This window comes from Sminthopsis crassicaudata, chromosome 5 (assembly GCF_048593235.1).
Source record: "Sminthopsis crassicaudata isolate SCR6 chromosome 5, ASM4859323v1, whole genome shotgun sequence".
Classification (NCBI taxonomy): Eukaryota; Metazoa; Chordata; class Mammalia; order Dasyuromorphia; family Dasyuridae; genus Sminthopsis; species Sminthopsis crassicaudata.
The window spans coordinates 172,061,617-172,085,957 of NC_133621.1; the positions used below are offsets into that span (position 1 = coordinate 172,061,617).

General features: G+C 33.1%; 1 protein-coding gene across 4 annotated transcripts in view; it reads left to right on the forward strand.

The window, feature by feature from the left end:
- The window catches only part of INTS13 (integrator complex subunit 13), an 80,253-nt gene that overhangs the window by 18,785 nt on the left and 37,127 nt on the right, over nucleotides 1–24,341 (forward strand). For 2 of the 4 annotated variants that reach the window (XM_074268778.1, XM_074268776.1), the window contains exons 11-17: nucleotides 1,310–1,488; nucleotides 2,215–2,385; nucleotides 3,365–3,519; nucleotides 3,759–3,989; nucleotides 5,825–5,964; nucleotides 8,541–8,676; nucleotides 23,463–23,531. In XM_074268778.1, coding sequence (XP_074124879.1) covers nucleotides 1,310–1,488; nucleotides 2,215–2,385; nucleotides 3,365–3,519; nucleotides 3,759–3,989; nucleotides 5,825–5,964; nucleotides 8,541–8,676; nucleotides 23,463–23,511 — 1,061 coding nt within the window. In that variant the 3' untranslated portion in view covers nucleotides 23,512–23,531. Of the gene's footprint in view, nucleotides 1–1,309; nucleotides 1,489–2,214; nucleotides 2,386–3,364; nucleotides 3,520–3,758; nucleotides 3,990–5,824; nucleotides 5,965–8,540; nucleotides 8,677–10,374; nucleotides 10,758–23,462; nucleotides 23,532–24,341 lie in introns of those variants that run through there. The other 2 variants (XM_074268775.1, XM_074268777.1) reach the window with 1 other exon arrangement.

Below are 24,341 nucleotides of genomic sequence, written 5' to 3' on the forward strand. Positions count from 1 at the left end.
AAATTAATATTTTGAAGAGGAAATGACTTAAAATTACATCTTTGATTCAAAATCGTTTTTCTATTGTTATAAACTTTAGTGCTTTATAGTACAAGGCATTTTTAAAAAATTACTTATATTTTATTTTTCCCTAGTTACATGTAAAAACAATTTTTAACATTTGTTTTTAAAACTTTCAGTTCCAGATTCTTTCCTTCCTCCCTCTTTCCCCCCAATTGAGAATACAATAAAGGTTTTACATGTGTAGTCATGAAAAACATTTCCATAGTAGTCATATTGTAAAGGAAAACATAGATCAAAAAAAAAAAGCACCTCTAGAAAAGTAAAGTTTAAAAAAGAAATGCTTCAGTCTGCATTCAGACACCATAAGTTCTTTTCTGGATATGGTTTTCATCATAAGACCTTCAGAGTTGTTTAGGCTTATATGAACTGATACTGAGTGAAGTGAGCAGAACCAGGAGAACATTGTACACAGTAACAGCAAGATTACGTGATGATCAGTTATTATAGATTTATCTGTTCTCGGTAATTCAGTGATCCACTTGGGATGGAAAGTGCCATCCGTATCCAGAGAAAGAATATGAAAATTGAATATAGATCAAAGCATAGTATCTATTTCCACCTTTTTTTCCATTCATTTTTTTGCTTTTTCTTTCTCGTGGTTTTTTCCCTTTTGGTCTGATTATTTTTATTGCACAACATGACAAATATGGAAATACATTTAATAGAATTGTACATATTTAATCTATTGGATTGCTTGCTGTTTTGGGGAGGGGAGAAAGGAGTAAAGAAAAGAGAAAAAATTAGGAACACAAAAATCTTACAGAAATGAATGTTAAAACTATCTTTACATGTATTTGGAAAAATAAAATATTAGTGAGGGGAAAAAAAGAATTTCCTTTTAGAAATGATTGTGATACTTTGAACAGAATGAAAGTATAAAACTCATTCAGAAAAGTCTAAATAGCTGTAGGAACTCAAAATTTTTAAGTACTTGTGGTAACATTGAAGCATGATGAAACAAAAATGGGACTTCTTTTTACTGCTACTCTTTTAGAGACTGGCCTGAAGTACTCAAACTTTTCTTTTTTGGTGTTCAAATGACTGAAAAACAATCAGACATTAAACTTTGATAATTTCCTTTATGTATAGCTGAAAAAATACAGTAACCTTGTTACCTGAGACTAAAATACAAACCTGGGAGGTAAAATCTGTTGTTGGGTGAAGAAAATGAATCATTGAGATAAATATGTTTAAAGAGTGAAAAAGTTATCAATTTGAATTAATTTGCTGATCTTGCTCTTGACAGGTCGTTCTGTTCTACTGGAACAGCCACGAAAATCAGGTTCCAAAGTCATTAGTCATATGCTTAGTAGCCATGGAGGAGAGATTTTTTTGCACGTCTTGAGCAGTTCTCGATCCATTCTAGAAGACCCTCCTTCAATTAGTGAAGGGTGTGGTGGGAGAGTTACAGATTACCGGATTACAGTAAGGCTCTAATGTCTATGAGTACTACTTCCATATTTTGAATTTACCAGGCTGTTAAAGGGACTTTTCGGAGTAAGGTGGTTTGATTTTGTTTGTTTGATTCTGTTTCTGTTTAGAGTTAATTTTGTGAAATAGTTTTGCCAACAAGATTCAAATATTTAATAACTATATTCATCATATAATTATTTTAATTTTAGTGGAAGACAAAAACAATCTGTCAGTGGTCTTAGCATTTTATATTGCTTCATTTTCTGTTCTTCAAAGGAATTGAATTCTTCAGAAGTTTTAACTTTCAAAACATGTAAATGCAGCCCTATTTTATTCATGTTTTAAAGAGTTCCTCAATCCAACCATAGCAACATAGCTTTATCATTGGCTTCAATCTCTTTTTATTTATATATACACACATATATATATATAATTTTTTTTTTTTAGGGAGTTTGTGCATATGTGTGTGTATATATACATATGTATGTGTGTACATAAAAACATATAAGCGTGTGTGTGTGTGTGTGTGTGCACATATATACGCAATAATTTTTTCAAGCCCACCTAGAGTTATCACAAATGTTTCTGGACACACACTACCCAAAAGAAGCAAAAGATAGTATCTTGTGTTTCTTCATTATATGTCATAGAACATAAACTATAAGAGAGGTTATTTAATCCAGACTGTGTAAATTAGAAAATGTAGTTTCTAATTTTATCTTGTTTGGTTATCATTAGGATTTTGGTGAATTTATGAGGGAAAACAGATTAACTCCTTTTCTAGACCCCAGATATAAAATCGATGGAAGTGTTGAGGTCCCTTTGGAACGAGCAAAAGATCAATTAGAAAAACATACTCGTTATTGGCCTATGATTATTTCACAAACCACCATCTTCAACATGCAAGCAGTAAGTAATTTTAAATTGTTACACAGTATCAGTTTCTTTTTTTGGCTATACAGCTTTGCCAAACTTATGCAATAGTTATTTAACTTATTCTTATCCATATAAGGAATGCCTGCTGTGGAATAGATACAATAGAAGGAAAGCCTGTTGTAGTTGAAAGCATACTGGAATGGGAATCAGAACATTTGGGTTCTGATCCTGGCTCATCATACATTGATTGTCTGACTTTAGGCAAATCAGTGGAAAACTTAGGCCTCAGTTTCCTTGTGTATAGAATAAAAGGATTAGGTTAGACCAACAGTTCTGTAATCCCTCTTTCAGGGATTGCATAAATAAAATCTTCTTGGAGGGGTCTCAGTCATTTTTAAGAATGTAAGATTTTCTGAGATCAAAAAGTTTGAGAACCATCAGATTAAAAAATCTCTAACCTACTGTTTGAATGAATTAGGTAATTTTACAATCATATAGAATTTTAGAGTTAGAAAGAATCTTAGCCTATAGTTTTCCACCTCATTTACAACTAAAGAAATTGATTCCAAAAGATTTCTCTAAGGATGTATAGATAGTTGATAGAAATCTGAGAGTGTAACTCAAGTCTTCTGATTCCCCAGTCCATTGTTTTATGGTCAGTCAAGAATCTCATCTAAAAGATGTTTTAGTGTAGGGAGTGATGCGCTCTCTCTCTCTCTCTCTCTCTCTCTCTCTCTCTCTCTCTCTCTCTCTCTCTCTCTCTCTCTATATATATATATATATATATATATATATATATATATATATATATATACTCTCTTCCTACCCCCTCCTCCCTCCCCGAATAGGCAATAATTTTTTAATGTAATATTTGTCGTTTTGTTTGAAAGTTTGGTTTCAACTCTTGAATTATTTAAAATCATATGAAATATTTCACTTTGACATTAAGGACTTGATTGTTCAAGACATTTGAAGGGGTTTCTGGGGGTTTGTTTTGTTTTTTAATTAATAGGTAGTTCCATTAGCCAGCGTTATTGTCAAAGAATCCTTAACAGATGAAGATGTGTTAAACTGTCAGAAAACAATATACAACTTAGTTGATATGGAGAGAAAAAATGATCCCCTGCCTATTTCCACAGTTGGTACAAGAGGAAAAGGCCCCAAAAGGTAGTAGCTTTCTTTTTTTTAATCCTTTTCAAATAAATATAAGAGCTTAATATTTACACTATAGTAAATTTTTCTTGTTATTAAATAATTAGATAAATGTTGTATAGGAGAAAACAAATACCATGTTTTTATTATTTTCTTTTTTTTCCTCAGTGTTGTTTAACTTCAGTTTATGGAATTTTAGCTCTGGTATATTCTATTTTATAGGAAGAAAAAAATTTTTTTTTTCTTTACTACAGAGATGAGCAGTATCGTATTATGTGGAATGAATTGGAAACCCTTGTCAGAGCTCATATTAACAATTCTGAGAAACATCAGCGAGTCTTAGAATGTCTGATGGCATGTCGGAGCAAACCCCCAGAAGAAGAAGAGCGGAAGAAACGAGGAAGGAAGAGAGAAGATAAAGAAGACAAATCAGAGAAAGCAGTGAAAGATTATGAGCAAGAGAAGTCCTGGCAAGATTCAGAGAGGTGACTTTTAAAAGTTAATAAATAAATCTTAAAGGATATTGGCATGGAACACACATTTACCACACACTTAAATAGTCATTCATTTATTTATTAGTAGTTTACTTCATGCATTTGTTTTTCATCTACTTTATCATTGTGTAATATAGCTAAGCTGTCTTTAGACATTCATAATCAGATTTAGAACTGGAGGCATTTAGTCCAACCTCCTTATTTTACAAACGGGTAACAAAAGGTGAAGAGAATTTCAATGAAGTTTATTGATTGAAATCTAAATCCTCTAACTCTAAATCTGGTACTTTCTTCCCATCCTATACCCCAATAACTTATTTAGTATCATACATCATGTCCTTTCCCTAATTATTGAGAGCTAGATTGCTTTATCAGATAGGTTTATTGTCACTTTAAAGTCAGGATATCTTCAGAATTTATATTTTTTTAAAAGTTGAAGTTATACAAAATAGCATCATTTTTGCTGTTAATTATATAGGTGGCTTATTAGTTTACACAGTTCTTCCATTATTTAATGAAATAAATATTGAATTTTGCTAAATTAAGCAAAAAAAATCAATAATTAAAACTATATTAGCTGTTCAGCTGGTTATTTGCATATGCATCATTTTTGTATCCCACTAGAGATGAGGCTTTGAGCCATGTGGAAGCAATAACAGTGTAGTTAAAAAGCTTTTAATTTAAGGTAGGGTATTTTTTATTTTTTTATTTAAGGAGCTCCCTTCTTCCTACTTGAGGGAACTGAGGTCTACAATTTATAAAAACAAGTCCACCTTGTTAACAAAGAAAATTTCTTCTTTTCATATTCTTTTTACCATAGAAATTCTTCCACATGTGTCCCAAAAGTGCTTTGACCTTCTAACTGCCTCAGAAGAGAAATCTTGGTTGCCAACTTTTGGAACCTAAGAGGTCTATTATAGAGGGAAAAGTCTGAATAATAGTTTGTCTTTTTTCCTAAATTGGCAGAAATACTTTTTTTATTGACAATTTTAAAGTTATTCCTAAGATTGAGTTGATGCCTCTCTGTAAATTTACCTTTTTAGATTTTTCCTTAAGATTTTCAAGGCTTTAAAGCTAAATTCACTTTTTAATGACATTTTGTTTTCATTTTTTTCACTTATGAATTTAAAAACAAAAATAAATCAATATGCAAAGGACAAAAAAGGTATCATTATATATGAAATGCTGAATTGTTACATGGTTTGTTTTTTTAAAAGAGTATACTAAATTTCACAAAGTAGTAATAAAACTGCCCTATTTTGTTTCCCTCTCTGAACTCCTTTTTGTTTGCTTTTGTTATTTTAAAATTATTTTGCTGATAGTCTTTTCCTTTTTTTCTATGTCACTATTACTTCCCTTCCCCGATTTCTAAACTCTTTCTTAATACAAATAACTGTTGTTAAACCAAACAAATTGGTACTTTGACCAAATCTCCTGTACCTCTGGGCCTACCTGTCTGCTGAGTGATAGGAAGCACACTTCCTCATCTGTCATTGTGGCAGTCCCAGTTCTGAAGTCTTTAAAATTTTTTTTCTTTGTTTTATTCTATGTAAGTAGTATTTTGAAAGTTTCATAATAACAACATTTTACCCTATTCATTTAGTTATTTTGCCTAGTTGAAATTGAGGGGCTTTGGTTCCTATCACTTTATGTATTTTCTAGGGCTATGCATATGGTTGGAAGTAGAGAGATTTTGGTGAGAGAGGGAGTGTCTTTTTGTTTTTAAAGTTATCCTATGTAAAAATATGTTGATTTTCAAAGACTGGCTGATTTAAGAGTTGGGTTTAAAAATATGTCTTCAAATTCACTGTTTGAATTTCCCAAAGATTAAAAGGAATTTTAGAACGTGGAAAAGAAGAATTAGCTGAAGCAGAGATTATTAAAGATTCTCCTGATTCTCCAGAACCTCCAAACAAGAAGCCTCTTGTTGAAATGGATGAAACTCCACCTGTAGAAAAATCCAAAGGTAAGAGGAGCTGGCATACCCTGTTGAAAGAGGCTCTTAGGATTCAGGATCTCAAACAATATCATCTTAGTGAATATTTATTGTCTGAGGCAATAAAAAAAAACTTCTGCTACACCTTTGAATTTGAACTCCCTGGACACTGCCCAGAAAAAAAATGTTAGAATTAGAATTATAATGAAAATTTCATTAATTTCCTTTGAGAATAAAGTTTTGTAATGAAGTCCAATTTAAAGTAAAAACAAACCAATTTTTTAAAAAATATGCAAATGTATGCTTTTTTATCCACATATAACAAAAAAAAAACCCTGTTGTACCCTTCTCTTTTTATTGAAGGTGAATAGGACTGAGTGTCTACAGAATTAACACTTTTTTGTTGTTGGTGGTGGTTTTCTTTGTTCCCATTTTTCTCTTTCTATGGTTTTCTTCTCTTCAGATGTCAATCACTCTGATTACTTTAGTCAGTTCCCTTACTTGTTGACTACTTCATAACTTCTATTTAAAAACAAAACATTTGCATTGATTGTTTTAGTGTGAATGAGTTTTAAGCAATTTATCCTTTTCTCATTGCATTTTAAACCTTTAAATTCTTATTATGGAATAATTGTCTGTCCCTGTTAAAGGAATTATAGGCATCAGCAAGCAGGTGAGAAGGCAAGTTTTTGAGAAGTGCCTTTATCTTGAAAGTAACTGGTGTTTAGTTTTTCTGGGGTTTTTGTTTTAGTTTTTTGTTTTGTTTTGTTTTTTGTTTTGTTTTCGGTGTGGCTTGTTATGAAACAGAGGGGCAGAAAATTGATTAGGAATTTGTCTAATCCCTACAGTTCTAAACCTGTGGTGCCACAATTTTTTATAATCAAAAGAATTGACATTTCCATAGCACTTTGATATCAGCAGGCTATTTTCATTTATATCACTTATTTGGAGCCTCATCACAGTTATATTAGTGTTTCTTTTTTTCTTCTTCTTTGTTTTTATTTAAAAAAAATAAAAAAGAATTAAATAGAGACTCTGTGAGTTGCTAGTTAACACATAACTAGGGGTTTTTAGAAGAGAATTCAGTTTCCCAGTGTGTCCATTTTTCTTCTGAGCTGGGATCGTCATACTAAAGTCCAGCCTTGGATTTAAAAGCAGAAGTGAGGAGCCCAACTGACCACACTATTATTGCCAGGAGTAATTTTTCCTTTTTTCAATTATGGGAATTAGGAAAAACCTGTGTTGCTTATTCTTGGCTTCTGGAACTTTGAGTGTCTTGCATTAAAACAGGCCCAAGGCCATTAAACACCTTAATTAGGCACCTAAACTTTCTGGCCACAGGAATCTGAATAAATGTGGTGTATACCTAGAGTCCCTTTCCGTGAAGTTTCTGACAAAGTATGACTTTAATATAGACCTTTTTAATTAATTGTGTTTTCTGACATAAGAATTTGTAAATAAATATATACATTGTAAATTATATTGTCTCAGATCAGTTATTGAGAGGAAATAAAATTATATTTTGAATTAAAATACTTTAAGTTCAGAGTATATTTTACATCATTTAGTGACTCTTTTGTAGGTCATTTGACAATATCAACATAATTAGTTTTTGCAAGTGTTGTGCTACTATAGTGCACAAAAGTACCACAGTTGAGGAAGAAAAGGACTCAAGATAGTTTGAGTGAATAAGAGTGAATAAATTGAACCCTTGAAGTAAAGATAAAGAAAGCTTCAAACACATTGTAATACTTTAGAATAGAGAAGAAAATTATTCATGATACACTAAATGTCTACTTTGCTGTCAGTGCAGCAGTTTTCTTCTTAGGCTCTTAGCAAAAAATTATGAGTGTCTTTACATGGGTAACAGAAATTTTAGATAGAGCTTAACTTTTTGTAATAATAATAACTCACCTTTTTATCAACTTTTAGGATTGCAGAGTAGTTTCCTCATAGCATTTCTGTGAAAAATAGTTTTTACATATGAAGAAATTGTGTTTGAGAGAAGTCAATTGAAGCTAGGTAGCTACAGAATTGAAACAAGTCTGATTTGAAATCAGTCGATTGTCCTGAATACTACTAGTCTATTTTTTTTCTTTATGTATTACTTCAGTGTATTCTTGAATCTGCATAGTTGATATAGTTGCATTTTTAACTTGCCTTATATTTCTCTTCACTCAAATTGTGAAGATATTTGTCAATAAAGACAAATATACTCTTTTATATTATCAAACTTCAGTCCTACATAAAGAGTATTGAATCAAGAAATTCCTTGGAAATAGTGGAAATACTTTTTCCTAATCATTTTCATTAAAATTGATGTCTTAGAAGTAATAAATTATTTTGAATGAGAGGAAGATAATTTGGTGGATAGAAAATAACTGATTTGTTTCTGTATCCTTTTATTTTTCTTTTCAGAAAAAATGTATTTAATCAGTTATACAACATTCTTTTCTAAATGGCTGTAATAAAATGTTAATTTAATGATTTCTTTGAATTCTGTGAACTAGACAATATTGCCACTAATTTGACAAGTCTAAAATTGAGTTGATTTTTAAAATAATTTCCGTACTTTTTTCCTTCTCTCTTTTCAAACATAATATTAGGGCCAATGTCCTTGCTGTCTTTGTGGAGTAATAGGATTAATACTGCCAACTCCAGGAAGCACCAGGAATTTGTTGGTCGTTTGAATTCTGTCAACAATAGAGCTGAATTATATCAACATCTTAAAGAGGAAAATGGGTTTGTATTACTGAATATAGTGCCTTGCAGAATTAGCCTTGTCAAAAAGTTTCTTTTCCCTTCAGAAATCCAAGTCAGCAATTATTTAAAATGTCAGAGTAGTCTATATGTTTATCCTTGAGGGAATCGAGAGCCACTGAGACTTCTTAACAAGACTGAAAAGATTAGGCCTGTTTTTTAGGAACATTAAGGTATCTGTTTATATGGAGGTTGGATTAGAAAAGTGGAGAATCTTGACATAAGAAATCCAATTAGGAAGTTTTTTCTATAGAAGTCCTTGCAAGAAATGAAGAGAAGCCGAAATAAGGTGGTGGTTGTATGTTAGTGAATTTAGGTGTGAAAAATGTGGAGGCAAAACTCAAGAATTGACTGTTGGTTAGTGAGTAAGAGTAGACTCAAAGATTACTCCTAGCTATGGGACTGAAAGTTAAGATAGAAATCTTGTGAAAAACAGTGAAGATAGAACAAGGGAAACTGTAGGGTAAAAGTGAAGAATTTTGTTTTGATTATTCTGATTTTGAAATGCTATCAGAAGTGAAAGTGTCTTAGCAGGCAGTTGGAGATATAACACTAGTGGTAAGGAGAGAAAGGAGAGTGAAATAAATAGATTTGGTAGTAACTTGAAGAGTTGAACAGTTGAATCCATGGGAGCTGAAGGGATCAAGTTATTGGAAACAGAAGAGAGAAACCAGCTCAGAGCCATTAGCCATACCCACCTGTGGGTGAGACAAATGATGATACTGCAGGGGAAACCAGAAAGAACAGGTGGGATAAGAACTAGGAGAGAGCAGTGTCAGGAATCCCAGGGAAAGAAATTATCAGTGCTGTAAAATCCACTGCCAAGAGGTCAGTAATGAGTAATAAATTTAATCTTTTGTTAATCTTAAAATTTTTTAAACTAGTAATTGAAGATGTTTTTATAGTTACTATTATTAGAAGATGGCTTTTTAAATATGCTCTGAACGCATTGTGAAATTATAGAAGAGCTTCAGTAAAATGCCAATAATATTAAGTGTAATACTATTCTGTTTAACTCAGTAGCTCTTATTGGGAGAATTGTGTTTAAATTCAAATAAGTTTAAGACTTTTTTTCTTTCTCAGCTATTTTTGAGGATAAATTTCTTTTCAAGCTTTCCATAGCATGGTTCCCCCTGACTTTTCTAGTCCCATTTCTCCTCTTCATGCATACTATTCTAATCAGATCAGCCTGCTTGTTGTTTCCAGTATATCACTTTCCATCTTGCTTAGGTGTCACTTCCTACTCCTGAACTTTCCTGATTTTATTTCCCCACTCATTAGTACCTTATTGCTTTTGAAATTTCTTTATATTTACTTGCCTCATACTTATCTTTGTTCACATTGTATTCTTGTAGTAGAGTATTTATTCCTTAGTAGTAAAACTTTAGTGCCTTTTAGAAACTTAATTTCTTCGGTGCCTTTTATTAGCAGATATTTTAACAAATGTTTTGTACTTTTTAAAAATTGCAGTTGAAAGAAGTTTACTGATAAGAAAGAAGTGGAAAAACCTTAAATTATAGAGTAGGATTTTACTTTGATTATTGAATATATTGAAATTTGACTTCAGTCATTTCAGTTTTGGAGGTCTTTTGAAAGACTAAGATCATTTGAAGAATGGAGTAAAACCATCTATTAGATGTTTCCTTTTATCAACATCTTTGTTCCTCTTCTTTTTCTCAGAATGGAGACAACAGAAAATGGAAAAGCAAGCCGGCAGTGAGCAGTGACTTGAAGAACTAAACTTTAGTATATGGCATAAACTGTTTTATGCTAGATTTGATACTAGTACTTTTTCAGCAAGATTGTATAGTTACCATGCCTGGACTGGTTTTTACAATTTTATAAATTTCATCTAATTCGATCTTTTTTGTACAAAATATAGAACTGGCACATAAGTGAAGGATTCACACATGGGATTTGTCCTACAAATCATAAATGCATTTTTAAAGGAAAGAGCATTCCTTTTGGAAATGTTAAAGATGGTCTTGTACTTCTCTTTGCCAAATAAAATTGTTAAAAATATCTTTAAAATAAAATATTGGAGAATTTTTAAAATTTCAAAATGTTGCTATACTTATTTAGCCAAAGCTGGTTTTTGAAATTTTTTAGAAATGCTTTGAAATATTCTATGATTATACGAGTTAATATATAACCATGATTGTAATCTGTCTTGTTAAGCATTGAGCATTCAAGAGACTACTCTGCAAACACTGATTACTATGCAAGGTACTGTACTATTATCAAATTATGTTTTATTTCTTTTGCCAACACAAACTTTTTTTGTCTTATGTTTGATGTTTTCAAGAAAAATCTATTTTAAAACAGTTTTTAAAAATTTACTTGTATTTTTAAAAATTGTTCTGGAAAATAGTATTTAGTAATCTTGGCTAATTTTTTTAAGTCAATACTGAACATGCCACTGTATCTCCTGCCAATGATAAGATTTTTCTTTTTTTTTCAAATCTGTGAAAATAAGCATTTTAGGTTGAAATATGAGAAAATTTCAAAGTTCTCACAAGTGCTGTGAATGTATGACTTTGTGTAGTTAGTGTAGTACCCACTGCATTAGATTTTCTTGAGATTCTTGTTTTCTTAAAGAGAATTCATCTGCAAGATGGATATTGACAAATAATTGTGGGGCTTCTAATGAAAAGAGGTAGTTTTGATAAATCTAGATACCTATCCAATTTTAGGATTTTCATGTCTTTAAGAAAAAAAAAAAAAAGGAAAACACTTGAATTTCAGGTTTCATTTTCACTCATGCTATGAAACTTGTCTCTTTTCTGCCTTTCAATACAAGGGCAGCCTTGTGGTCAGTGTAGTTAACTTTCTAAATTTAAAAATAGCTAGGTACCATTTTCTGCCATCATTCCTAGAGTAGCTTCTGAGTATGTTCTTATTCCATGATTGCACTAACGAGAAACCCTGTGTAAGAGTTTTAATTGAGACTTTTATGTTTTCTTAATTGTGATGAAGCATAAATGTTTGTTAATCTTAATATCACATGAGTTGAATTGATATATATATATATGTCTATATATGTCTATATATATATATATATATATATATATATATATATATATATATATATATATATATATATATATATATATATATATATACACTTCAGAAATAGCTAGGGCCTGTGAACATAAGTCTTAACAATCTTCAAAACAAAACCAATATTTCAACATCTTGCTCTAAAAGAAGGAAAACTTTTTAATTGAATTAGCAAATTTATGGATTTCAAAAAACTTTATACAGCTGCCTTCAGGAATTATGTTTTATAGTTTAGAAATATCTTTCTAAAATCAGCTTATTAATGATTTGAAGCCTTGAAGATAACACTGCATTTGTTCTTCTAATTATTGCTTTTAGCTCCCAGTTTAGTAATGCACATCGCCTTCATTTTCCTCTCAGGTATGCTTTCTTTATAAGGCACTACTGAATTGTGTAAGTGCTATTTCCAGCAAATTGTAGTTAAAGTAACAAATACAATTCAAGAACAAAAGCTTTTAAAGAAAAAAGTTGTGGATAAATCTTGTTAAATGAGAGTAAATCTACTAGTTTGCCTGATATGAGACAACTTAAGTGGTGCAGGGAATAGATCCTGAACTTGAAGTCAGAAAAACTTAAATTTAAATGTGGCCTCAGACATTACCTGTGTGACCCTGGGTAAATCATTTAATTTTATCTCTCTCTCTCTCTCTCTTTTTTTTTTTTTCTTTTTACTCAATTGAGGAAGATATAGTACCAGGCTCAGGGTTGGGAGCATTAAATGAGATTCTATTTGTAAAGTGCATGGGACAGATCTTAACACCTAGGCATTTAATAAATGTTTATTATGTACTTGTTTATGTTTATGAAGACTATAAAGATAGTGCAGAAAATCCTATGGGGGTGAATAACTGATAATATTAGCATCAAAAAGATGACTACTCTTTGCCCAAGTAAAGTGAATAGAAAAAAGCATCTGCTTCCTGGGAAATTAATTGTAAACTAAGCAGTTATCTAGATGAATAAAGATAATTTTAGGGGAAAATGTAATTTCCCATTGCTGGACAAAAGTGTGAGTATAGATACATATAGATAGATAGATAGATAGATAGATAGATAGATAGATAGATAGATACATACATACATACATACATACATACATACATACATACATCTATCTATCTATCTATCTATATTTTTTTTTTCCCCAAGGCAATTGGAGAAAAATGCCCCAGTGTCCAGAGTCACACAGTTAAGTGTCTGAGGCCAGATTTGAACTCAAGTGCCCCTGGCTCTATTTATTGTGCCATCTAGCTGCCCCAATGTAAACAAATTTATATCTCATCTGAACATGGTAGCTATTGTGGCTACACAGAAGTCTTTCCGACTTCCTGATTCTTTAATACTCTGATCATTGATAAGTGACTCATATGGGAATATTACTTTAGTTTGGTTCTAGGTATCATGGAGCAGAAATGCATATTCAAACCACTTATATTAAATTAATGATAACAAAGCTTTGTTGGAACATATGGGTGTATACATAAGATACAAAGGTGCATGTATGGGCTGAGAAGTTTTATTGCATAGCAGCAGTCAAGCCTTCCCAGGTCTGGTGGGTAGTTCTGAGTGAGCACAAAGATTAGGACTAGTACTCATACACTTCAGAGGGGAGTGCAGTTCCTTTAAGAGGATGCCCATCAAGATCATATCTAGAATGCTCTTCCTCCTGAAGCTCCCTTAGACCCTGGAATCCACACATTACTAGGAAGGACTGCCTACCCCTATAGCTTCTCCCTCTGATTTAAAGCATTCAGTCTCCTCCTTTCTTGGACTTTTTTTCCCCCACTATGTTTCCTTTCCAGGTACAGATACCTCTTGCTTTTCAGCTTTTGTGTTGTAGGTAGTACAGTGTATAGACTGATGGGTCTGGTGTCAGAAAGACCCTAGGCAAGTCATTTAACCCTCTTAGACTTTTGTTTCCTCACCTGTAAAATGATCTGGACAGGGAAATGTTAAATTACTCAAGAAATTCCTAAATGAGGATACAAACAGTGGGATATAGGTGAAAAATGACTCAACAAATTATTATTGCCAATAATAATAACAGTAATAGAAGTGGTTTTTAAAAAATCTTTGTGGTGTAAGGATTCGGGTACTTTAGAATTATTGTTTGATTCAGCCTTTTTGTGAATCTGTTTTGCCTAAGGGTTGCACATTGATTCATGTGATTGTTCATCTCAATCCTGGGAATCATTCCCAGCTTTGTTTAAATTAGTAAGTAGTGACCTTTTCCGAATGTCACAGTATTTATAAAGTGTACACAAGCCGATTTTGGGCTCCTATTTTCTCTGAAACTGACTATACTGACTCCATCCACTATAAGTGGGAAAAAGTATAAATTAAAAACCCTTCTCTTGTGTACATATATTAAATAGGCAGACCAGTAACAGATAATCCCATTGTTTCCATGCACTATCTCTCTACATTTTAAGTCTCCAGCCTTCCATCAGTAGTCCATAGGAGGGGAATGTAAAGGAGAAGAATTAACTACATCTGATGAACAAAATGATCAAATGGATTGGGAAATGAGCAAAATCCTAATATATTTTTTTTTCCAAAAAGTTGAGGCATAGTTCATGAAATAATTTACATTTACTGGTAAATTTCAAATCTGATTCCATGCTTTATCCCCTCATCTCTCATGGGAAACAATACTGTTCATTTATTCTTGATGTTTGTAGAAAGCAGGTTGAGGTGACATTATAGTTGTAAGATCAGGGAGCTGATATAGAAGAAAAGGCAAGCAAATAGTTTCCATAATTGTGTAGCAGAGGTAGAATAAAAGGAATATATCAAACAAGAAGGGTAGTTAGGTGGAACAGCAGTAAAGTGCTGCTAGAAAAAATTCAGTTGCATAAGGTAGAAGAGAGAATAGGAAGTGAAATGCGTAGGATGAAGACAGCCTCTATTGTTGTTTAATTGTTTTCAGTCGTGTCTACATCTTCATGATCCTCTTTTTAGGGTTTTCTTGATGAAGGTACTGAAATGGTTTGTTATTCTCTTCTCCATCTCATTTTATTGATAAATAAGCTGAGGTAAACAATATTAATCTGGCCTCAATTTATATTATCTCTAAAATCTATTTCAGGTGGTGGTAGTGGTAATAGTAGTAGTAGTAATAAATAGTATTTATATAGGACCTACTCTGCATTAGACACTGCTGAGTGTCTTTACAAATGTTATCTTACTTGATCTTCAAAGTCTGGAGGTAGGTGCTATTATCCCCATTTTATGAATGAAAAAGCTGAAACAAATAGACTGTAGGTGAGTTGGTCAGAATTAGTGTCTGAGGCACATTTGATTTCAAGCTTTCTTGACTCCAAGCCTAACACTGTCCATTGCACCTGTAGCTTCTCTAGCTTTATAAACCTATATGATAGGTTATATTAATCTTTACTCTGAACACATTAGTTAATACACTGAAAAATGTGGCAGTGTAAGTGAAAGCAAATTTCCTGGGACAGTGTTAATTTCAGAAGCAATACTCAATTTTGTCCTCAGTTGGGTTTCTGAGATTTATGTCTGAGGCAAAGTTCCCTGTGAGTCTGGAAAAATGGTGCTCATTCTTAAGAATTCCTTGACTGATCAATATTCTTTTCTTGAGTGTAAATTACCAAGACTCTAGACTTTAGTCCACAATTCCCTTCTTTCATGGGGCTAAATGAATTTATGAATTTGGATACCTCTGGAAGATACAATCTGGGAAGATGTACTACTTACAGAGAGCTTTACTTGGGTGAGGATTATTGTCAGAATATTACCACATCATGAACCTGCCCTCAAGAGGCTTAAAGTGAACATAGCATTTTGCTGGACCTGAAAAGTGCCAAGTCAGGTTTTCTGACTGTAATGTCAATGTAACAGTGGTTTCCAGGTTCATAAAATGAGATAAAACTTCCAACAGGAAGCACAAATCTTGCATCTCTAGAGTGCTTCCAATATATAATCTTATTCATGAATGGGCTGTGGACTTGGCTAATGGAAGAACATTGACAACATTAACTATACTTAGCCATTGCTCTGGTACAAGTCATTATTTCATGCCTAGCTTCTTTTCAGTAGTCCCTCCCATTCTGTTGCCAAAATGGTTTTCCTAAAGTTCAGCTCTGACCTTGTTACTCTCTTCATAAACTCCAATGGATCCCCATTACTTTCACAAATAAACATAATGATCCCATTCTTGGCTTTTAAAGCCTGTCCCAATCTTGCCCCTTTCTATATTTTTCAGTCTTTGTACATTTTATTCTTTGTATATATTCTGAAATCCAGCAGCATAGACTTTCTTACTGTGACTTGACTCGGAGTATTTTAAGATATAGCTCAAATCCTACCTTCTACAGAAGGCTTTTCCCAGTCCTCATTTCCCCTAACTCCTTCCAAAATTTTTGTTCTGATTGTTGGGGTTCATAAGTGTGTAACTCTTTGTAACTTTTGGCAAAGATACTGGAATGGTCTGCTATTTCCTCCTGTAGATTATGGCAAACAGGTAAAGTGACTTGCCCAGGATCACTCAACTAGTGTTTGGACGTCACATTTGAACTCAGGTCTTCCTAGCTGCCTTTAGATTTCCAAGATTACCTTCTATCTATTCTGTCCATACATTGTAGAGAGATAGTTGTTTACATATTGTCTATCCTGTTAGAATGTGAGCTTTTAAAAGACAGGAACAGTATTTTATTTTTAAAATTTTCTTTAGTCTGCCTGGCACATAATAAATGTTTATGGACTGAATAAATGTCAATCAACTCAATACAGTTCTCTCCTAATTCAAATGACTTGAATTAGAATTACAAGTATTGCTAGTGTCCAGGCCAAAGACTGGTTGAGAAAGAAAGAAATAGAAGGTCATTTTACCCATCTCCTTTACTTCTTCCTAGGCTATACTAGAAAGACTAGATTTCTAATCCCTGATTTATCAATCCCTAGATCTGGATATGAAGTATTTAGATATTATGGTGGATCTCTGATTTCACCTATAGTAGTCCCATGTGATTACTTTAGTGAGTCCTTTTCTCACTACTCTGCCACTGGTCACCATTACTGTAGAAGGAGATCATACAAGGATATTTTATAGTTTTGTCCATTTTGTAATATATATACATAAATCATTCCCTGGTTATCAGCCTTCTGACAACTCTTCTATACTATGTTAGGCTTGTTGGATTTTAGAAATATAGCTGGCCTTGTAGGGCCTTTTTCAAAGTTTTATGAATTTCGTAGGACCTGCCAGAGAATGTATTTTCTTGAAATACCCTTCAAGGACCCAATGTTAGCTCCATGCTATAATAAAACATTGTAAATGAAAATAAGCTATTACTTTTTCTTAACATGAAAATAGATTCATTAAAAAATGTTCCTATTTACATAAACTTATGAATAATTCAGGCAGCTAGGTGGTTCAGGGGGTAGAATACCAAGCCTGGAGTCAAGAAAATTCATTTTTTAGGGGGTGGAAGGAAGGAGGGGAAAAACTTGGAACAGAAGGGAGTACAAGGGATAATGTAAAAAAAAAAAAATTACCTATGCATATGTACTGTCAAAGAAAATGTTGTAATTATAAAAATTAATAAAATAAAATAAAAAAATATGGGAAAAAAAAAGAAAATTCATTTTTTAAAATTTCAAATCTGGTCTCAGACACTTCTTAGCTGCAGTTCCTGGATATGTCAACCTCGTTTCCCTCAGTTTTCTCGTCTGTAAAATGAGCTAGAGAAGGAAATAATGCTATACTGGTTTAGTATCTTTGCCAAGAAAACCTCAGGTGAGATCATTAGTTAAAATATGATTGAATAAATGAATTATGTATCTTAAGCATGATTAAGGGACACAGAGATAATTTGGTAGTACATCTCTAATTTTTGAAAGTAACATCATGAAAGTCATTGCAAACTTCCACAAAAGAAACCACTGCCAGAGACAGAATGAACTTGATGGATTGCAGGTCTAGTACAGATACTGTTTATATCAATTTGTCTAAATACTTAATGTAAAGTGATGAAGGGATTTGAAACAAAGTGTATGCTGTTTGTTTTATTATTTATTTATTTAAAATATTTTTATTTTGTTAAATATTTTCCAGTTACATTTGGAAAAAATCTTAACTTTTTTTTAAAATTCGAATTCTAAATTCACTCTCTTCTTCCTACATCTTGAGAAGGCAAGCAATTATAATGCAGTCATGCAAAGCATATTTCTATATTAGCCATGTTGCAACACATACACAATAGTGAAAAAAAGTATGCTTCGGTCTGTATTGAGAGCTCATCAGTTTTCTTATGTGCCATTCTAGAAACCTAATACCATTCTTTTTGATATATATTTGATTTCATATGAGATTACCTAATGTGAAAGTAGAGGCTTCTTGCTGGAGGTTAATTATAACCAAATTTGATTTATTAAGCCAGCTTACTGCATTTCAGTGATGATAAGGTGTCCTTGTGGATACCTTTTCATTTTTCCCTGTAGCTGTTAGGCAAAACATAATCTTGAGTTGATTTATCATGCTAGTTGACAAATTCAAGCATGTATGGTATACTGTTCTGGGGGGATTTGGAGACATCTGAGGCCATAAGTAAAGCACAATTAAATTCAGAACATGAACCTATCCATCCACCTGTCATTGTGTAATGCTATTTGTTTCAGTTAAAATAAAACATCTTAGTTGCATTGTTTTGGAGTTTTGGTTTCTGTTTTTCTTATTCTTACACAATCATCTTGCTTGCTAGGTAAAAAAAAAAATTGATATTGCTTTATCTGTCCCAAGAGTTTGTTCAAATGTTGATATGATGCTTCCATGACTAGACTGGCCATAGGTAAAAAACTATGTAAAAGGTGAGGTTTGATGAGGGACCATGGAAGGTAGTGGAGAGGATATTGGACACATCCTTGGTCCTCTTTCTGGATGAGGATGGCTCTGCCACAAGTCTAAAAAAATCTCTTTTATAAAATGTTTGCCAAGTGTACATTTAGCTATCACTTTCTCCTAAGGAAGTTTATTCTACTTTGGGATTTCTCAAATTTTTAGGAAGGCTTTCCTTCCAAATAAACATCTTCATTTCCTTCAACTGAGCTGAGATCCTTCATCCATTTGGTAAACCATCTGTAGATATTCTCTGATTTAGCAATACTCTTAAAATGAACTGAATACCATATACTAGGTGTGGCCTACCCCAGGAAAATTCTGTAGAATCATCATCTCCCTAGAGATGGACACAACTCTGAATATAGCCCAAGATATCATTAGATTTTAGATTGACTCATATTAAATTTCTGGTGAAGAAAAGTCAACAGATCTTTTTCAGACTGATTGCTGTCTAGTCATATATATCCTGTTTTGTACTTCTGAAGTTGATGTTTTGAAACTAAGGCATTACCTTTATTAGTTAAATTTCATTTGATCTTATTAATTCCATTAGTTATACTTCTATTTGAAATTGTTATGATTAGTTTTGATGCTCTTCCCTCCATTTATCTATTTTTTTCTTAGCATCAACAGTTTTATTTAAATACCTCATGGAGTTCTTTTAATTTCTCATATAAAAATGATTAACAAAATTTTTCTTCATTGTATTTATTTTGACTTCATTCTAAAAAGTTATACGTAGAAACAATTTTCCGATCAGAAACAATTTGTTTTCAAAACATTATAATAAAATCAAAATTTTATTTGTGATCTCATTCAGTATTTTCCATGTTCAACACATACTGATTATTTTTTGGAAAAAATACTTGTGGTATATGGATTTGAGGCTTTTGTGTAGACTTTAAAGTGTTTGGTCTTTCTCATTTCTTATTCTTGAACCACATTTCTCAACATATTTAGTTCATTCTCATTTATACCTCCTTTTGCCTTGAAGTTATTGAGTATCAAGACACTGAATGAAGTATTTTATTAATTTCTTCATAGAATTCCTCTATTTCCTCAACATCTACAACTATGTGTTACATAATATTTTTAATAATAATCTTTCTATTATTTATTTTTAAAATTTTTTTGTTCCTGATCTTTATTAATTTTGTAATTATAAATTTTTTGACTATATATGCATGAGTAATTTTTTTTATAACATTATCCCTTGTATTCATTTTTCCAAATTTTCCCCTCCCTCCCTCTACTCCCTCCCCTAGATGATAGGCAATCCCATACATTTTACATGTGTTACAGTATAACCTAGATATATGTGTGTAAATCCAATTTTCTTGTTGCACTTTAAGTATTAGATTCCGAAGGTATAAGTAACCTGGGTAGATAGACAGTAGTGCTAACAATTTACATTCACTTCCCAGTGTTCCTTCTCTGGGTGTAGTTGTTTCTGTCCATCATTGATCAACTGGAAGTGGGTTGGATCTTTTTTATGTTGAAGATATTCACTTCCATCAGAACACATCCCCAAACAGTATTGTTGTTGAGGTGTACAGCGATCTTCTGGTTCTGCTCATTTCATTCAGCATTAGTTCATGCAAGTCTCTCCAAACCTTTCTGAATTCACTCTGCTGGTCATTTTACAGAGCAATAATATTCCATAACCTTCATATACCATAATTTACCCAACCATTCTCCAACTGATGGACATCCATTCATCTTCCAGTTTCTAGCCACTATGAAAAGAACTGCTACAAACATTTTGGCACATACAGGTCCCTTTCCCCTCTTTAGTATTTCTTTTTTTTTTTTTTTTTTTTTTAGGCTGGGGTTAAGTGACTTGCCCAGGGTCACACAGCTAGGAAGTGTTAAGTGTCTGAGACCAGATTTGAACTCAGGTCCTCCTGAATTCAAGGCTGGTGCTCTATCCACTGCGCCACCTAGCTGCCCCCCTTCTTTAGTATTTCTTTGGGATATAAGCCCAGTAGTAGCACTGCTGGATCAAAGGGTATGCACAGTTTGATAACTTTTGGGGCACAGTTCCAAAGTGCTCTCCAGAATGGTTGGATTCTTTCACAACTCCACCAACAATGCATCAGTGTCCCAGTTTTCCCACATCCTCTCCAACATTCATCATTATTTGTTCCTGTCATTTTAGCCAATCTGACAGGTGTGTAGTGGTACCTCAGAGTTGTCTTAATTTGCATTTCTCTGATCAGTAGTGATTTGGAACACTCTTTCATATGAGTGGATATAGTTTCAATTTCATTATCTGAGAATTGTCTGTTCATATCCTTTGACCGTTTATCAATTGGAGAATGGTTTGATTTTTTATAAATTAGGATCAATTCTCTATATATTTTGGAAATGAGACCTTTATCAGAACCTTTAACTGTAAAAATATTTTCCCAATTTGTTACTTCCCTTCTAATCTTGTTTGCATTAGTATTGTTTGTACAGAAACTTTTTAATTTGATGTAATCAAAATCATCTATTTTGTGATCAATAATGATCTCTAATTCTTCTCTAGTCATAAATTCCTTCCTCCTCCACAGGTCTGAGAGGTAGACGATCCTCTGTTCCTCTAATCTATTTATTATCTCATTCTTTATGCCTAAATCATGGACCCATTTTGATCTTATCTTGGTATATGGTGTTAAATGTGGATCCATATCTAATTTCTGCCATTTAAAATAGTTTTTAAAAATTTAAATTCCATCATCCAGTGGTGATGGAAAAGTGATACTTTCCCTCAACTTTTCTACCAGAATAGAATCCTCCCTTGTTACAAATAAATAGCCAAACAGAATCAAATAATTCACTGGCCAAAATATTCATTTTGGAAATATATGTCTCATTCTGCATTTATAGCGTACCATCTATCTGTCTATATTTCTAGGCTCCATATTAATCTTTAGAACTCAGGATTCATCACTGCATTGTTCAGCATTTGAAGTATTTCAGTATTATTTTCCTTTACATTATTGTAATTATCATTGGTCACCATTGACCAATGTTATGGGCCAGAACTCTGAACTTGAAACAAAGGATTCTTACAAGGTGCTAACTCAATGGAATTGATAAAGACGGTGGTGGTTTAGCATGGTGCTTAATAAGTTCTCTAGTTCAGTACATGTTCTTAGTACTTAATATAGTTTCACAAAATTCATACCTATGATAAGAGAGTATAAGCTCAGACAAATTCAGCCAGAATCAGAACTGGAAAACAGAGACCATGGTGGTGGTCTTCGTGTCTCTGCTACAGACACATTCAGGAGCACCTCAAGAAGCTGGCAGAGGCAGAGAACACAAAGAACTAAGAGCAGGAGCTCAAGCTCTTGGAACCAAGGAGAGAGATAGGCCTCTGAGAAAGCTAACCAGGCCCCAGGAAAGGAGAACAAGACTTAGAAAGAAACAAAGGATTTGGACCTTAATCCCTGGCTGCACTTGTGATTACTGAACTGAAAAAAAAAAAAGGCTGTTCCCAGAGACCTCCAGGAAATCAGCAACCAAAGAGAACTTTACAGATCTGGTTCTGTTTAGTTTACTTTCCATAAGTTCATAAAAGTTCTTCCTCAAGTTGTCATATTTGTTATTTCCTACTGATCAATAGAGTCCCATTATATGGCTAATTGGAGGATGCATTTCTTCAGCTGTTAAATGGGGATAACAGGAGCACCTACCTCATAGGGTTATTATGAGGCTCAAGCTAGATAGCATGTGTGAAGTGCCATATAAATTCTGGTTGTAATATTATTGTCATAAGTTATAGAACTATTGTAGAATATCCCAAGCTCCATATATTGATGAGATACTTAAGTCGCTCATTAACTTTTCCTTCCCCAAGGCTAATCAACCCCAATTCTTTCTTCTTTGACTAATGAGAAACACTTTCCAATTTTTTGAACCATTTTTGCTGCTTGTCTCAGGACATTCTTATGAATCTAGAAATGCTTTCAAATATTGAAGCTAGAACTGGATACTAAGAAAGGATTTGATGAAGGCTACAGGAAGTGAAGGTGCATGATTAAATTTGATACTTATCACTAGAGGAAATAACATTAGGATGTTCTCTTTTCATTTCCTAAGGGAAATAAAAATAAGTCTAAATCTTTAAATGAGGCAGCTTGTGGCATAGTGGATAGAGTGCCTGGCTTGGAGTTATTAAGACTCCTCTTCCTGAGTTTGAATCTAACCTTAGACACTCAGCTGAATGGCCCTGGACAGGTCACTTAACCATGTTTGCCTCAGTTTCCTTATTAGTAAAATAAGCTGGTGAAGGGAATAGCAGACCACTTCACTATCTTTGCCAAGAAAATCTCAAATGGTGTCATGAAAGTTGGACATGATTGAAAAATGACTGAACAGCCGCAACCAAAAATTTTGGTTACCCTTCAGGCACTTATCCTGCGTTACATCAGAATGATTAATATGACAAACATTCTACTTCAGTGGAAGTCCAGTATTTGACCAAACTCTGAACAGAACAATAGACTTTTATATCCTGTGGAAGAGGCAGAATTAAGATATGTCTCTGGAAGTGAAAGAGAAAATGCATAAATTGTCATTTGCCCCACACTTTAGAGTGAAAGAATTGATGTTTAAAAGGAAATTAATCTGTCATTCTGAAAAGGAATTAGTGAAAATAGAAACACTTCCTTAACTGTTATTCTGAAGCTAAATTAATAAGCCATTCTGAGTTATAATCAATATAGCAAACTATCTTTAAGGTCCTTTCTAAGTATTGTGTGATCCAGTGAATAGAGATTTTAGAGGGATCTTATATTGAATCGGTTTATATTCTAACAGTCATAGTAATTGAAACAATACTGTTTACTTTCTGCAGTTTCCCTCAGCTCCTTCAAAATCCTTCAGGTGTCACAAAAAACAAGTAAAAGAAAGCAAGATAAGAAAGGTGAGTTGTTAAAATTCTTAAAGAACTTGTCAGTGAAAGGGAGGAGTGACAGAAAAAGATGGCTTGAGGATTGGCTAGATTAAGTGGTCAGAAAAGTGTTTATTGGTAACAGATGAGATAGGCAAAAACTGGGCAGGGATGGGGTGGGGTGAGAAGGGGAGGGGGAAAGAGAGATGGAGAGAGGCAGAGAGAGAGACAGAGAGAAGAATTGAAATAGGGAAGATACAGCAAACCATGATGCATGACCTCAGTTTGCTTGATATTAGCTGTTAGGGTAAGGAAGTGAGGGTGAAACTGGATCCTTAAAAGCAGAAGCAAAGCTTTCCTACCCCTGTTGCAACAATTATGATCAAATATCAACAGAGAATTGAAAAAATATTGTGTCATAGTGAAGGTTTGAAATAAGATAGCAAGAATTTAAGGCCAATTCAGCTGACTTTGTGTGTGTGTGTGTGTGCATGTGTGTGTGTGTGCGTGTGTGTGTGCGTGCATGTGTGTGTGTGTGTGTGTGTGTGTGTGTGTGTGTGTGTGTGAATTCCTTTAAGGGCAGTCAATAGCCTAAGAGCAGATATAAAGAAAGTAGATGATGGGAATGGCTTCATATTGAGAATGAGAAGGGTATGACATTTAAATTAGATTAATATACATATATTGGCCTGCATGTTCAAATTTTTGTAGGAATACACATAAAAAAGTTTGGAAATCCCTTCTCTAGAGACAGATAGATTGTGGTCCTGGACTGGCTGAATGTAGGAATCTCAACTGAGGGCCAAGCTGCCTGGACATGACAGTACCACTTTTCAATTCAAC